Below are 17,636 nucleotides of genomic sequence, written 5' to 3'. Positions count from 1 at the left end.
ATGTAGCCCCCTACCTTTAAAAGTTCCCACCTTACTATAGCTGGACACACACACAATGGCAATGTCATTCTCCACAACCTCCAGAGGACAACATGATGACCTTTGTGATGATGCCTTTGTAGTCATGCATCTGGCTAAGGGACATAGCTACATGCCTCTTCAATGCTATCCAGATTTCTGTACATCTGGATATTCCCTCCCCTTCTTTAATTCCCTAGTTTGATTCCCCCCCGGGGGGGGGGGGGCTGTTTACAGATTTACATGCCTCACTCTTTATAATGGCAGAACCTATCCTGCTGATTTACGTGAAGAGGAGGAGCACTCAGAAATATTGTAAAAGCCTGGTGTCCCATTTGGATTTTGAACTAAGGAGTTGCTAGATCGTGAGGACACAAGAAGCTGCCAGAGCCCAAGCACTGGTTCCTCTTGTTCAGCATTGCCTACAGTGACTGGCAAAAGCCCTCCACTGTTTCTTCGCAACCCTACCTGAATCTCCTACATGCAAAGCAAGGGCTCAGCTGTTGAACTATATGTTACTGGTTACCCAGGTTTGGACTACATGACAGAGGTCCTATAGACTTTAAAATAATTAAAGTACAGGATTTTATTGCTTTATAGTAAATTAAGTTAAACTAATTTTGTTACTAATTTCTCAAGGTGACCTTCAGCCGATTGCAGCTGTAACACTTGGGGTCAAAGGAAACCACACATTAAATTAGATTAGCTGTGAGATCATTTCTCTTTTATTCACAGATAAGCATTGATGGAACTAATGTGCATCAGGTACACAGCATGTGACTAAGGTAAAGTTAGACCTCCTCCAGACAGTTAAAAAAACGAAATGTGATCATCTCCTGATAAGAGTTTAAAAATGGGGAAAACTGAGTTGGAGCTATAAATTCAATGTCTCGTTGACCTACACCTTCACATAGTGAATCTAGTAAACAGAGATATTATCCAATAGCAAGAGTACAAAAAAGTGCATTTCATTCTTCCACATGTTCATAGTCAGCAGGACTTTTCAGCAAACGGTACAGAAGGGTATGCAACAAGACCCCTCCTACCACCCCACTTCCAATGCCTATCAGAAACACAATCACGGCTTTTTGTCGCCAAGACTGTGGTTGTTTCTGGGCTGGAGCAGCAGTAGCATTTGGTTGGTTTTTTTCATTCTTGATTTCTAATTTCTGTTCTTCAGTCAAGGATTTGTCAAAGTTTAGATCCACCAGATGACTAGGAATCACACGAAGGCCAAAATAGATTCTCTTTACAATCTTGTATGTTTTCATGAGCTGCACATCACATCTGTATGTTCCTGCATCATATTCCTCAGTGGGCGAAAACTTAATGACAAAGCCTGGAGTCTTGAAGGGTATGAAGAGAGCATCGTCTGTGGTGATGATACCTCTGGCCAACCTCCATGTATAACTAAAGCTCTGGGTCTCTGGACCAATTTCCTCTGTGGTCAGGCAGCTGAGCTCAAAGGGTTTACCAACAGGGATGGTGAAATGCACCATCCCACAGATCCAGTTGCTCAAGCAGTCCAGTCTCCGCTTGATACAATCTCTCCTTTCCCCAGTAGGTTTAACTTGACATATTTCCTCTACTTTGTAGCCCAGGCCACAGGTAGTACTGCAGCTCGTGGAGCTCACAGAAACTCGGGCACTAGCAGCGCTCAATTTCTGGGGAATGGTGACAGGACTGGTAACCAATTCATCAGAAGCCATTGACAGTGGCGCAAAGTAAGCAAGCGCTAATGTTCCAAGAATCAGACTGGCTTCTGCAGTTACCATACTTGAAAAGTGTTTTTAGAATCCATTCTATAGTTCTGTTAAATAATCTAAGTGTCATTCTTTGAATGTCAGAAACATTCCAGAAGTTTAAAATAGATCTTGGTTTCTGAGCCAAATTCCCAGACATCAGAACTCTTCAGGATACAAAGGCCATTCAAGTCATATAGGAAGGGAAGAAAACTTGTTCAAAAACCTGGTTAAATTACACCTTGGACTGTAGAGCTGATCCTTATCTTCCCTTGTCTTTGTTTTGGCAATAAAGTCATTGATTGAATTCATCAGGACAATGCCCAGATATTAAAGGGTGATAATTAAAGGGTGAGAGACACTGAGAGAAAGAGAGAGAACATAAAAGTTAGTATATGCAGATTGTGTTTTTTCTTTCTTTCAGATATTTTTAGCAGAACTTTATAAATATTCAGGTTTCAAAAGTACGACAAATCAAACCTATTTTGCATAAACATTCCAACAGAAGAACAAAAGAGAATTAAGTATCATTCTAGACTAAACCTCAGTCATTCAGGCCTTCTTTATCTTGAAATGTTGCTGACAAATGTTAATGGTGTAAAATACAATATTACAATAACAGGTGGTCTTGCTATGTCTAATATGAAGAAATGCTATCAAGCATTTCCTTTAGTGCAACTCATCAGATTCTTACAAGTCAATGAGAAAACTGGGTGCTCTGGCATAGAAAGAGATGATAAATCCAGATGTACTGATATTTTTCTTCCAACATTTAGGGGGAAATAAGGGGATATTAAGCATCCTTTTGTGAAAGAGATGTTTGTGATCTGGTATAAACATAGTAAGATGTTTACCCCACCAATTTCCCCTTTATGTTCTTGCCTTATCTATCTGAGATTTTAAAAAAGAGATAAATTGTAAGGATATGCTAATTCAAAAGGTGGAGGAATGTATAGCCTTAAAGATTTGTTCATTGATGCCAGACCAGTTACACATGAGCAACTGAAGACCAAACCTGAAGCTTCTTACACAAAGCTGTTAAGAGACATTGCAGATTACAATATTTGAATTTAATCTATATAAATCAGAGAGGCTACCTTAATGTGTTTAATTTTTTTAAAAAAACTTGCTGTCTAGATAATTGTAATATTTTAGATGTTTTGTATCTTTTATTTACAAAGCAATTATTTACAAATCATATGGCTGTAATACAGACTCTAATTTTCACACTTGAAAATTACTATAGAAGAGAAAAGGTGGAATGAAATACGGACAGCCCATCCCCTTAGGTCAGATAAAGAGGCTATACTCAAGGTAGTACATAAGTGCCAGCTATACCCTTTAACTCTACCTAGGCTCAATAAATTTATATCCAAACAATTCTGGAGAGGGAGTGCAGCGGCAGGAACATTTGATGTGGCGATATTGTTCTAAGGCAATACATTTTTGGTAATAAATTATTGAATGATTTAACAAAATCACAAACCAAATAATACAATGTAACGGGCCCTTATTGATACTGTCAGATTTTGAAGGTACAAATGAAAGTTTAATACATAAAGATCTGTTTGTACAATGCTTCCCAGTGCAGCAAGGATTGACTTTTTCAATACTTGTAAGAAACTTTAAGGCCTTTAATTTCACCTATGGTTGGATCAGGTTTGGACACTGGCCGTGATGGAATAGGGCTTTTTAAAACTGTAAGGCAAATGGGGAGGTAGCAGAGATTAATTTTTAAAGCTATTTGGCAACCTTTATCACATTTACTTTGAAAATTAACTTTATCCATTGAGCCCCGGTGACGCAGGGGTTAAATGCCTGTACTGCAGCCACTCACTCAAAACCACAAGGCTGCAAGTTCAATACCAGCGAAAGGGCTTGAGCTCGACTCAGGCTTGCATTCTTCCGAGGTCGCTAAAATGAGTACCCAGATTGTTGGGGGCAATTAGCTTACACCTTGTAAACCGCTTAGGGAGTGCTTAAGTGCACTGATAAGCGGTATAGAAATGTACCTGCTATTGCTATTGCTATTTCCATCAAAACGTATACCATATTGGACTGACCAATTGTTTTTTCAGTTAGTCTCAAAGGTGCTACAAGATCTCTCCACAAATTATAACTCTCTCCCCTCCCAGGTAAACTAGAGTATCATTAAAAGCAGTATCTTATTCGTGATATGAAAATTAAGAAACTATACTTTAAAAATTATACATTTAACATGCTATTCATAACATATATTATGCAATGTTTTAAGTTAGTCCATGGCTGACATCATGTTAACATCTGTATCCTGTAGTTATAGGCTTTCCAAGCATAGTCCTATTATGTGAAAATGTATCTTAAAAATCAGAACATAAAAGTAAATTTAATCTCACGAAATACTTTTCCATTACTCAATCAACGTGAGTTGCAGAACTTGTCTGATCAGGTAAAAGCTGGAAGGTGAGATAGATATCAAAAATGCAGAACTTGCAGTAAGATAATTGGTTGCAAACACAGTGCTCTACTTGATCTGTATATATTTCCAGTTTCTATGCAAAGCAAAATTTGGGGCACAGCGAGAGTAGCTGAATGTGAAAAAATAGATATGCCACCAACTTTATCCTCTAATAAATCCTCTATATTAGTGGGGTGGTGAAGCAACACCAGGTACCCCAAGCTTTAAAAGAGCCTTTCAGGTGCTGAACCCTATCCTCAAAATTGGTTCAGCATCGTAGACAGCTCTTTCAAAGACATCTAAAAGCTGGTGGATTCACTGCTCTACAGACATGGGAGCCACCAGCTACCACCAACCTCCCCATCACCACCCACTTGTTCTAACTGGCTTGATGTTACTATTTCACACAGAAATTTACATGTTCTGTTAACAGACGTGAAAAGATTTTCAGGAAGGTTAGAAGCAAATCAATTTGAATTTCAAGAATTTCAGCAGAATTAGTGCTCTTTTGACAGCAGAACATACAGTCGGCCCTTCTTATACGCGGATTTGCCATCTGCGGATTTGACCATACGCGGATGGCAAATCAGGAAGTTGTCCCCAATGGTGGCGTGCGTGCACGCGCGCCGCCATTAGGGACAATTTCCTTCTCCTCCCCTCCCCTCTTCCCTTCCATACCTCGCTTCCCTCCTCCCTCCCTCCCCTGCCTCTTACTTACCTTGAAGGCCTCCGTTCGCCGCCGCTGCTGCCACCACCACCGTCACAGGAAAAGCCGGGTGGCGGCGGTGGCAGCAGAGGCCAAGCCCCGGGCTCCTCTCTGTTGCCGGAGAAGAGCCCGATGGTGGTGCTGGGGGCCTCTTGGCCCCAAACAGCACCGCCACCGGACCTTTCCTGTGGCGGCGGTGAGGAGGCACAGCCGCCGCGCCGGAGGCCTTCAAGGCCTCCAGCGCCGGCATCCGGCCTCCACCGCCGCGGAAGGGCTGGATACCGGCGCTGGAGGCCTTGAAGGCCTCTGGCGCTGCTGCCCTCCACGCCTCCTTTTCACAAGGAAATGCGTGGAGGCGGCGAAGAGGAGGCGTAGAGGGCAGCAGCGCCAGAAGCCTTCAAGACCTCCAGTGCCAGCATCCGGCCTCCTCGAGGCCTATTGGTGCTGGGGCCTCTTGGCCTCCAACACCGGTATTCGGCCCTTCCGTGGCGGCAGAGGCCAGATGCTGGCGCTGGAGGCCTTGAAGGCCTCTGGCGCGGCGGGTGTGCCTCCTCACCGCCGCCGCAGGAAAGGTCCAGTGGCGGTGCTGTTCGGAGCCAAGAGCCCCCCAGCACCGCCATCGGGCTCTTCTCCGGCGGCGGAGAAGAGCCCAGGGCTTGGCTTCTGCTGCCGCCGCCTCCACCACCACCCAGCTTTTCCTGCGGCGGCGGTGGCAAATGGAGGCCTTGAAGGTAAGTAAGAGGGAGGGGAGGGAGGGAGGCAGGGAGGAGGGAAGCAAGGGTGGGAAGGGAGGAGGGGAGGCCAGGGAGCTTTTGTTCCCAATGGCGGCGCACGTGCACGCGCGCTGCCATTGGGAACAATTGGGACGAGCATACGCGGATTTTGGTATACACGGGGGGGGGGGGTCCGGAACGGATCCCCCGCGTATACCAAGGGCCCACTGTAGTTCTATCAATATCAGTCTTAAATTACTGAACCTAAGAAAGAAGGTCGTCTCCATTTCTTTCTTTCAGGTGGTTTTGAATGGCAGAAGAAAAAAGTACAAGCACAAACGGTGCTGCATTTCTGTGTACTTAGGAACTGAACATTTCTAAACCATACAAATCTGTAAAGCTGTCTTGAGCTGAGTCATACTGGCCCATCTAGTACAGCAACAGGGAACTTCATCTCCAGTGGGAATGTGACTAGTCTGGAATTTTCCCAAAGGGCCATGCCCTTTTCCCCGTGATGCCACTGTTTGGTGATTTTTCAGCTTTAGTGGGCACTTCCCCCCCCCCCATTCTAAAAGATTGAAATGCCTCTAGTAAGGCTTAGTTAAGAGCTTTATGACAAAATATGTGGATGTTCTTGGTCTTAGACTTTTGCTTTTGGCTCTCGCTCAACTCACTACTAGAATGTGGCCTCAGAACTGCTCTGAAATTGAATTCTACCCTTGGGATGAAAAAGCTTCCCCAATCTTGCTATAGTTCAGAATAATTGATTCTGATTGTTAGCAGCTCTTCTCATCATTCTAGCTGGGATCATTTTCAATTCAAGATGCGAGGGAATGAAGCTGGGACCTTTTAATGCACTGGCCTCTTCCCCACCTCACCCCAGCCCGCCCTGAAACACTATGTCAACCCATGAGAGAGAAAGCATTTAAATCAGAAGAGAATGAGCAAATTGTGACTCCTTGCCTTTTAGATCAACAGGATGAAGCTGTACAACAAACAGACTCCAGTCCCAATTTCTACACTGACACATGGAAATATCTTTAATGGAACCCACATGCTGCATTTTTTTTTTTTTTTTTTTTTTGGTCATTGTCATGGTTTTAAAGAACTGGGGAGACTAGAGTTCAAATCCCCATTGGTTCATGAAACTCACTTGTTGACTATGGGCCAGGTGCTATTCTCTCAACTGAAGCTATCTTGGGAGGATAAAAATGTTTGGGGTAAAAATGGGGAGACCACGTAGGTCACCTCAATTATTTTGGAAGAAAGGCAGAAGACTAACATAACAAGGTGAGGATGACCAATACATCAGAAAAAAACAAGACAGAAGTGATACTTACAAAAAGGGACTTCCACATAATCTATGAAATATTAAGTACAGGAAATTCAGAACAGTATATGAAGCACCCCAATATTAGAGATATTGTAACCGCATAGATCAGGATATTCTCCTATCTAGCCATCTGCTATTAAAAATAACCCTTAGCCCTGTTCTATTTTCCATGCCCATTCATTCACAGATGCCTAACACATTGTTATAAAACTATGATGTCACAAACCAGCCTTCTACAATCCAACTGTAGCATCATCCTGAAAAGTCAATTACATTCTGCTTTGACACTGTTGAGAACAGGTAATTCTACATTCGACAGGGGTCAGGATTGTGTCCATCTTGCTATTAAGCTGACCAGTCAGGAACCTTGTTGATTTGTCCCTAGGAATCTAGGGGCAAGTCATCAAATACACCACCACTATTATCTATGAATAGAATCATGTGTACTTTTTCAATAGCACACCAGCTTGTGGAGAGTGGGAAAATAAATAAGGGGTTCCCAAGCCACTGCTGAGGGACAAAATTTATAGCATTAGGACCAGGGAGCTAGATTCAGAATTAGCTATTGCAGAGCTCAGAGCACACTACTCTGGTCTGCATCTTTTTCTTTTAGCTGTAGCTTTCTAACACAGGTCTACAATGAGGAGGACTAAACATCTTTCTACAGGATTCCCATTTAACAATTTTGCTTTAGCAGTCTGAATACCAGTCCATATATCTACTTTAGGCCAGATTATCTAGCTGAAAGTCAGGAAAGGGTCACTACTGCCACACATTTGTGCATTTTGCCCTGAACTGACAATAATATTGTGTCATTTTTTGTGTGTGTGCGCATGCAGCTTCTGGCAAGTAATCCAAAAGAAGTGCTGACAATAGAAACTGCAGCAAGATGTGTGTGGATGGTGGTGGTGACTGCAGGAGCCAAAGAGTTTGGTAAAGTGGGCTATTATGCATTGCACTCAAAATACTGGCTGTGTAAGTAAGAAACCAGTGTGGTGTTTTAATTAAAGTGTTGGACTACTACTCTGGAGATAAGGGTTCAAATCTGCACTCGGCCTTGAAAACCCATTGAGTCACACTCTCAGCCCAGAAAAGCCAAGGGCAAACCCGTTATGAACATATCTTGCGTTCACTGTAAATTGGAAACGACTTGAAGACATATAATAATAAGAGCAGGGATTGTGTTTCTCAGTTCCTCTATATAAGAAATAAACATACCTCTTTATTTACAAACACATAAGCTAGTATCACAGCAGTACTTTACAGAAAACTAACAAGCAGTCATTATGTCTGGAGAAACAAAAGAATGTTAAGAACTGAAAGAAAATAAACCATGGATACTGAATGGGAAAAACTTGCAGAATAAGGCAGGAATCCATCATACCACAAATAGGCATAGGACAATTTCCCCCCGAGCATCTTCCATTCTTTGGATAGACTGGTAGGCTTAAGTGGCAGAACTGTACACAGAAAGGTTGCATGGAAGCTATCAAAGTTAGAGATGTCATAAATTATACTACATAATATAAGGACCAACTCAAAGAAGAAAAACTCTACAGGGCAGGCCTTCCTGTAAACTAAATCACTAAAGCAAAACAAAAAACAAAAAAAATCCCTATTTGCAATTTATAGCTTATCTACTTGTTCCATCTGTGACTACAAGGCCACTTAAACTGCCTGCAAAAACCTCAAATTATAGTCTAGAGAAAACATTATTTAAAAATCTCTTTGAGTTCAGAGATTAATATGAATTTGGATTGAAAATATACATGCAAAGAAATACGAAAGCAACCTTTTCAAACGTTATGCCCAGCAACAAAACCCAAATCTCTGGATAGCTTTAGACAGGACACAGAGTAAAAGCACAAACTTTCTCTCATTATGGTTTCATGTTCTGTCTGAAGTGTATTTATCACCTCTAAGAAGATGCTCATTCTTCTTGCATGTTCTGAAGTGGTAGAAAGGAGAACAAGCATCTCTGGGCTATGAATGAACCTTGAGAGTATAATGAGCAGATGTGTTGCTCCATATGATTCTGTTTCTTTTATCTACATAAATGGCTGCTGCTCTTACTCTTTCCTTTGTTCTTGTAATCAGCATTGATTTCTTATAACACCTTTATAACCTTGTCATCCTCTGGGCTGATTGAGACTCCATGTGTCCATTCCAAACCTTCAAAAAGTAGGTCAACTTGGAAAGCTATACAATGGAAAACTAAGCTTTAACAGCATGCCTACAAACCCACTGCAAGCCAAAGTGGATAACAGAGAAAATAAAATGATGCATCAAGTAATTTTTTCAATTAGAAACAATCCATTAGCAATGTGCCAAGATCCACAACAGCATGACAGGTCATTAGTGTTCAGAAACTCTTAGAAGGCCTCAACTTGAAGGAAGGGGTCTTATCCTCTGAAAGAGCCCTTCATATGTTTGGGAACTTTAAGTGGGTTAATAAGCAAAAAACAGTTTCCTTCCCGTAGATTCTGTACAAATCCACTTTCCATGTTCCTTCACTGTTCACAAGAAAAAAGATCAGGGAGAAAAAAAATTTCCTCTTCCATAATTTTGCTTCTTTTAAAAAACTGATTCCTGTGTCCATAGGCAGCCAGGTCACTTGTCCTTACCATATTAACTTAAAGTCAGTCCATTATCTGACTGAATATTTTGTCCTTATTCCATATTATGATACCACTGCAGGAAATAAGGGTAAATGTGGGAGGGGAAGAGGGCAGGGTATCTTCATAGCAGCTCTGAGATCCCACCACCTGCTAAAATAGAACAAAACAAAAGAAACAAAACATTAACTATAGATCACAGTATTCTCAGTAGGTCTCTGATAAATATTTGCAGTATGAGAAGCTGGAAAGTAGAAAATACCTACAGCTGATGCAGAGATGCTAGGGGGAAGCGTTTCTCCAACATTTGTGCTTTATGTTTATTTAGCTTTCTAGATTTCTGTATCAAATGAAAATAATGTCACAACTTAATTAGCTCATGGAGAAATTCAGAATGTCCCCTTGGCCAGGAGTTCAGCAAACTCACTTGGGTCAAGCATAAAAATCGATGGAGCAGTGGACCATCCAACTTCTTTTCCAACCCCTTTTTTCCAGGATACAAAACCATTTAAAGCCGTTTTACACAATGGAGCCTTGAGGCAGTTACTTGCAACTGCATACAAGATACAAAGTTGTGTTTTCCATTATACTTTTCTCTGAAAATGACTGTGTGTGTGTATTTTAAAGGTAGTTTGGCCTGAGACTCTCTTGAATCTGAAAAGAAATAGATAACCCTGACAAAAAGGCATTTGATAGTTCATTCACTCCTGAGAGGAGCTGAGAACCAAAGATGTTTTGGAATAATTTCAGTAAATTTTGCTGGGAAGAGCCGGAACCAAGAATAGAGTCTAAGAATTCAAAATGGAGCTTGACAGTCTTCTATTGACATGCCTAAATGCTATCTAAAAGGCTTCTCACACAAGTCAAGAGGATCAAACCTTTAAATACTGAAATCTTGTTAATAGTTTTTTCTTGGGAAAATAATAATTTGACTAATAATAATAATTTTTTAAAAATGCTTCTAGTAGCTGAGGAGTTGATAATCAGGACATCTATCAGTTTCCAGTTTGATGTCCAGAAGGTGGCAGTGCATTTTTACATAAAGTGCAGCCCTTTTACTAATAGCTAGGTCCAACAATAAAAGTCAGCCATCTCACAGGAAGCATGCACACAAAAATATGTAATATTACAGTGAGACATCTTTTTCTGTCCTGCAGTATTTTAAACATCTTCACTTCAGCCTTTTCTTTTTCATCACATCTTTATTAAATTCTTATAGTGTTGGTCAACAAATATGTCTGATAGAGGCCTGTGGGCTGCCAGCTGTCTAGCCCTGATTTAGCCTACTGAATGCGTTGAAAGGCAGGCAGCATACAGATATTACATGGTGAAGACTAGATAGGCAGTTCCTTAAGCATCCTCAAGTAATGATGAAGAATCCTAAAGCAAGATTATGAAAAGCAGAGCAGCTGCTCCACATTAATGGGCCATGCCTTGGGCGGGTCAGCTTTCTGAGTATAATTGTTGGGTCTGAGTCTAGCAGAAGATATCCCAAAGCATCAATTCAGGTTGACATCAGGAGGAAGGATGATATTTTGTTCTTCCAGCACATCAGATCCAGTATCTCTTGCCTTCTCACAGACAACTTCTAATGCTGCATGAGGATCTGTTTGAATGCCTCTATAATGTTTCCTAAAGCCACAAAGACTTCATAGTTACAAACGATTGAAAGAAATCCCAAAAATTACATTAAAAGCACCTGACAGCTAACTGTACTCTGCCTAAGTTCAAGTAAGTTTACATGACCAAAAATAGATACACAAAAAATAGAACAAAAGTAAAATTGCCCTCTTGACTTGTAGGCAACACATTTTATTATTTTGGAAAATGTGCAACATAGTGCCATTTAATCTCTATCTCATTTGTACCTAAAAACAAAGATGTTTGTTTTCTGTTTTTTAAAAAAGCTTGTATAATTTTGAGTACTTGTTAAAGCACTGCAAGTGAGAAATTTTAAAAATGACAATAAGCTAGAAGGAAAACAACACATCAAACAAATTTCTGCCTTGGAAGGCTGCTACATTTCTTTATCATGTCATTTGTAAGAAAAAAAATCCAGTTCATGTATTAATACAATAAAAGCAATACAAACAGGAGCAGAGCAGGAAGGACAATGAGCAAGCTAGGTAATACTGGACCAGCAGTGAGGGAAAGGGAGGTGTTTTTTTCTAAAAAAACAAACAAACTCAGTTTGGGAAATAATAAAATCCACAGCAACAGCTACTGAGTTTCAAGGATGTACAAAATTGTGTGCATATGCCACATCTGAACTGCTATTACCCCTAACAGTTTACACAGAAAACTTTAATAAAAGCTGTTTCACATTTCCTGTACATCAGTTTCCATTGGACTTTTTGGATCCTGTTATAAATGGTCCTGTCCAACAAGACAGAAGGCACCTTTACAATCTCTATAAAAGATTAGAGAAATAAAATATGGGCATAGCAAATCTACATGGCACCAGTGCAATGATGTGAGCACAGAAGAAATTAAAAATGATCAGGAAGTTGTTTAGTGTTAAATAGTATCACTGAATTTGCTCTGGGTACATAACATAAACACAATCTCTGCTACAATAATCTTGATGCAGAGTTTCCACCAAAGGGGGGATTGTCCAGAGAGCATTTCCTTCTACCAGATAGTGGAAGCAGACATCTGTAGAAAAATATTGTGGTCCCTTGGGTTTGGTTCCAGGATGGCCCCCTGGACCAAAATCCATGGATGTTATACAATGGCATAGTAAAATGGTGTCCCTTATAAACAACGGCAAAATCAAAGTTTGCTTTTTGGAATTCTGGCCTGATGGCAAGTACAGTGTAAAACAGATGTTATAATGTAGAGGTTGTTGTAATGGGCTGGATGGAGACTCTGTGGACTGGTAGTTCTCAGGTCCAAGAATTGGGTAAGATATCTGCCCTGAAGGGAGTTGTACTCCCCCGAAGAAGTAAGTACACAGCTTGGGACTGTTCCTAGATTTCTCTCTGTTACTGGAGGCCCAAGTGGAATACACAGCTTGGATTGCTTGACACCATGACTGATGTACCAGCTACAGCTTTTCCTGGACCAGGATAAATTAGTCACAGCAGTCAACACACTGGTAACTTCCCAATTAAACTATTGTGATGTACTTTATGTAGAACATGTAGCACAAAATGTAGCAATAAGGTTACAGACTGGTGTACCATATAAACAACATAAAACATGACTCTTGAAGGACTTTTACTGACTGTCTATTTGTTTCTGGTCTGAATACAAGGTTCTGGTGGTGACATTTAAACCTCTAATTGGATTGGAAGCTCAATATTTGAAGGAACATCTATTCCTCCATATACTTGGCAGGAAACTAAGGTTTCCAGGAGAGGTCCTATTCTGTATCTAGGTTGGGTCAATAGTCTGGAAGGATATGAGGACTTTAATTGTGAAATAATTCTCTTGGGAATTCTAAATGGCATCAGCAACACATGAAAAAGCCCTTTCCTATTTCCTTTCCTTATTTTTTATTTTTAGCCTCAGGAATCTTGGCGGCAGCACTTTGGCCATCTTTTGCTTTCCTACCAGTTTTCTGCTCCACTGTGCCCTCTTTTGTCTTTTATGTCTTACAAAAAATCCTATGGGGTTATTGTTGAATTTTTTGTCTGTGTCTAGAAATTGGGAGTTTCAGGTTGAAAGTGGTCACTGCAACTTTGGTGACAATCAAAACCACTCTTTTACATTTTGAAGCATCTACCATGATGCTCCAATGAGTTAATGGTGGTTCCACGTTTTTCTTCTTCTAAGAAATCCATGGTTGGCATTTTAGTTCTTCAGTTTAAAAAATGGACACTGCAACCTAGATGACAACCAAAACCACCTTTGATTTTTGAGGCATGTATTATTATTTACTGATGAGTTATGACTGGATTCCCTTCTTGTTTCTAGCAAGTCCCCCATTTGAAATATCAGCATGAAATTCAGCTTTGCAAATTTTGAGGCATCAAGCCCTGATGGCTATGCGATATGCACACAATCTCTTTATTGCTACCAATTCCTTATACATGCTTTTCTGGACATAATGTTACTACATGGTCAGGGGAAGGTGCAACAGGTGGTTTTGAGCACACTCAATGGCCTGTTACAGACTGCCAAAATAAAGCTGCTTTGGGTCTCTTTGGAGGTATGCTGTTTAAATGATGCATGAGTCCTAAGAGTCCGGAGGTCGCGCCAAAGCCACACTCCATTCCTAAGCACTGGAGTGCAGCTTTTGGTGCAGCTTCCGGATTCTTAGGATGCATGCATCATTTAAATAGCATACCTCCAAAGAGACCCAAAGCAGCTTTATTTTGGCAGTCTGTAACAGGCCAATATGAACATTTAGTTCGCATTTTGTATGGAAGACAGCATGGCATGTTACTTCTTCAAAAGCCAAGGTCATCTCCTAAATGCTAGCAAATTCCCTGTCATTAGAGTAGCAGCAAAGACACCATAATATATTGTGATGATCTCTTAGGAGGACAGAGCTGTTATGTGCAATCTACATCCAGAAGTATAGGATAGTATAGAAATTATGAGAAAGACGGCCAGGTCATCTACGGATAAAGAGTGAAGGATGAGTTTTGTCCTCTCTTTCTCCAAGCTTCCAATTCCTAAACTCATATGTCAGGGAACAAGCACCAGTGAACTCAATGGGAGTTATTTTTGACTAAAAATGTGCATGGTGTGTGGTTAAGTGCAACTCTCTGTACAGTTCAATCCTATTTGGAAATTATTTGTTTAAAAAGTAAAGGGCAAGAACACTGGAATGGAGACAAAGGAGGCTCCTGGTAACTGATAATCCCAGCCCCTGAAAATTATGGCTACTGCTAGCTATACAGCGTGCATGTGCGCCATACGCAGGCTCACCATATGCTGACTCAAGGCACTTTTAATGGTGTGCGTGCCCACGACCATAGAAAACAAGGGGATTTGAGGTCCCGTGTTTTCACTTACGCGAAGGGCGGGAGGGTCCAGAACAGATTCCATGCGTATACGAAGGGCACACTGTATAACTCCACCTGAGCTGCTCAGCTCCAGCACCATGTTGGGTACTGTTCTTGCTTATACTACAAGCTATTAAAGAATAGCTTGTACGTTACATCTAACAAATGTCACAATTAAGTATGGATGCAAACATGGGCATCTGACTGCACTTTTGTAGAAAATGAAAGACAACCAGTCCCCAGACAAAGGTAGGTAGCTACTCCCTTCTTTCTTTTATTTTTTAGAAATATGAAGTATTCATAATAAAGGCATAGGAAAATGTTTGCTTCCACATGCTTCTCATCCCTTTACTTTCCATTTTTGATTCAGGTCAATGGTAAGCACCAATATTTGTGAAATTAAGGGTAAAGGTTATATTCTGAGAAGTAAAATTTTGTCCATCCTTGACAGCAGAGCAGCTAAACACTTAGCAAGCAAATGCCACCTGGAAGCTAAAGTGCTAAGACAATGCCATGTCTGGATGAAGAAAGGTCACCAAACAAGCAGATGCTCACGCTGGGTCCTTACCTGGCAAAGGCTGTCCCAGCTCCGCCTGCACTTTACCCTTCGCTGCTCCTTCCAGAGGTAAAGAACCTCTGTCCCCTTTGTAGAGTTTCGGTTTAAATGGAGAATCTTTCTCTTTACCTTTTGATCCTTTAGGCCTGCCTGCTTGCTTCTTCTTGGATTTACCATCTCCCTTGACTCCCAGCAGTGGATGGACTTCTGTAAAGCACATTTGTTAAGAAAAAGTACAGATACCTAGTTTACATTTTAAAAGATCAGCATATTCATAATTATTGTCTACGGCTCTCTGAAGTGTATACTATGGGAAGGAAAGAGAAACTTATATTGGCAATTTATAGAAATAAGACTGGAACAGTAGTTTGAACTATTTAAGAACAATGAGAAATGAGCCAGCAGTTATGACTGTGAGTTCACCAGCAATTTGCTGTGTATAAATATAAGAATAAACCTGACAGACTCCTTAGATCAAAACTACATTGATCCAAATGCTTTAGAGGAAATGCATAGCACCACACATTACTAAAGAAATACCTATTTTATTTCTTATATAATTTATATCCTACCTTTCTTCCCATATGGGACCAAAGTTAGCTTATAGTGTAAGTTAAAATAAAATACAGCTAAAACAATTTATAGCACAAAAGTGAGAAACTAAATAAGCAAATTAAAACATTACAAACTAAGCAATATAAAAGCATTTTTAAAAATTACAATAAAAGTATATGCACCCACTCTACTAAACGACCCAGCAGATCATCAAATGCTGTTTAAATAAAAATGTTTTCACATGTCACAGAAGCAAAGCAGAAAAGACAGCCTAGCCCCTTGTGAAAAAGAATTCCCTATTTTGGAGCAGCCACCAAGAAGGCCCTCTTCCATATCTTACTAAATTTTCATGGTGATGGGACTGAGAGAAAGCCCTCGTTCAAGGCTCTCAAAACTGAGTCAGGTACTTATAGGGAGATACTTTTTTAAAATGAGTTTTGTTGTAAGAAGCTGCATGAACCTTTATTTTAATTTAGTAGTAACATTAGCAAAAGGAGGGGCATGGGAAAGATGGCTTATTTTAGAATAACTTTTTAAACTGAATAATCATCTGGCTTACAAAGAGCAGAAGAAACAAAAATAAATTAATGTGTTGATATTTGGAATTGGATTTTCTTCTTTAGAAAGAAAACTATAGACATTCCAGTCCACTGAACTGGTCACTGTATTGAATCAACATTTAAAGCAAATTTTGCCAAAAATATTGATCAGTTTTTTAGATAATGATATCTATTTGTTTTTTAGCAAGAATTCCCACTCACCATCATTGGGAACTCCCTGCAGTTCTATGTTTGTTGTTTTGGGTTTCTTCTTCGGGGGCTGAGGTCCATCAGACAAGGACTGCCTCTTCTTCTCACAGCCTAACGCGTCATCAGGTAATGCAGTCTGGATTGCATCTGGTGGTGGGCCATATGGATTTTCTTCAGGATCTTCCACTTCAGGAGCAATAGGCAAATACAATAATGCTTTGGAATCTTCCAGTTCTTCATCACTGCCAAGAAAATAATATTTTGTTCCCATTTACTATGCCTAGCTCATATAGCTTTTTTTTCTTTATTTGTTCTTAAGTTCTTACTTCATCCAAGACAAGACCCAGTGTAATCCTAGGAATTAGTCTCATAGTTCACTGCATAGAAATTATTCTGATGCCCTCTAGATGTGCTGAAATAGAAATTTAATTGTCCCAGGTCAACTGGAAATGACAGAAACTGTTGTCCAACACCTCTGGAAAACACAAAGTTGGGGTAAGCTGCTCTACACAATAAGTCCACTCATTACTAAGACTGTAGTTCAGGTTTGCTGTTGTGTGTGCATTCAACAGGGAGCTGCAATCAGTTGTGTCTTCCAGAGCTTCCTGTACAATATACAACTTACAAAAATGTGCATAGCTTGTAAAGATTATTTTTCTGGTGCACAACAATTAAATAAGCTATCTAATTATCATCACCCAACCAATGGCCATTCTGGCTTTGTGATTCTGTGAACTGTACTCCAATTAGTAAGTTCTTCAAGCTCTTCCATATCCTTATAGATATGGATATAATATAATGCATGTGTCCCATATCTACAAATATTTTTATGCATACACTGTAAAATGTAGCAAATGAAGTGGGCCACAACTACCAGTCATATGAATAAAAACATGTATTAACCAGAGTGAGGATGATGGGACAGAGAAGTTTTGCAACCAGGAGCAGCTAACAGGAGCATAAATGGAAGTGTCCTTTGCCTGTCAAAACCACGTTTGTCTTTGCTCAAATATGAAAGAGAAAGGAAAGTGTGATAGAGTTGGAATCAATTATGCATCTTCCAAAAAAACATAACATCTTAGGGAAGTGAAGAAATAGAACCACAGTTTGGCCCACAGTAAAGGCCTGCTTATGTGAGAAACTCCCTTTTGCTGATTTGGGATTGGTTTTAGAAAAGGTGTGCAATCCTCATCCAGACAGACAGGATATTTCAGCCTCCCCAAGTTATATTTTGTTACGAAAGTCACACAGAACTAG

The 17,636-nt window shown here is 40.3% G+C and overlaps 2 protein-coding genes across 9 annotated transcripts in view; both read right to left on the bottom strand.

Moving 5' to 3' along the window:
• Positions 1–627: 627 nt before the first annotated feature.
• TMEM81 (transmembrane protein 81) lies at positions 628–1,811 on the bottom strand. The gene has a single exon (XM_089514545.1). It carries the CDS (start codon positions 1,791–1,793, stop codon positions 987–989), a length of 807 nt encoding a protein of 268 aa, XP_089370671.1. The 5' UTR covers positions 1,794–1,811; the 3' UTR covers positions 628–986.
• Positions 1,812–2,034: 223 nt separating this feature from the next.
• Positions 2,035–17,636, bottom strand: part of LOC149315985 (retinoblastoma-binding protein 5) — a 34,627-nt gene continuing 19,025 nt past the window's right edge. The window contains exons 12-15 of one of the 8 annotated variants that reach the window (XR_016280428.1): positions 16,392–16,621; positions 15,088–15,282; positions 9,831–11,196; positions 8,113–9,717 (exon numbers count right to left, since the gene is read on the bottom strand). Coding sequence is in view for 5 of the 8 variants with exons in the window: in XM_089514538.1 (XP_089370664.1) it covers positions 11,153–11,196; positions 15,088–15,282; positions 16,392–16,621 (469 nt within the window). In the remaining 3 variants the exon portion in view is untranslated. The other 7 variants (XR_016280430.1, XR_016280429.1, XM_089514542.1 and 4 more) reach the window with 7 other exon arrangements.

Source organism: Sceloporus occidentalis, unplaced genomic scaffold (genome assembly GCF_023333645.1).
Source record: "Sceloporus occidentalis isolate IW3139 unplaced genomic scaffold, rSceOcc1.0.p SCAF_3, whole genome shotgun sequence".
Taxonomy (NCBI): domain Eukaryota; kingdom Metazoa; phylum Chordata; class Lepidosauria; order Squamata; family Phrynosomatidae; genus Sceloporus; species Sceloporus occidentalis.
This window is presented reverse-complemented; position numbering and strand designations above follow the sequence as displayed.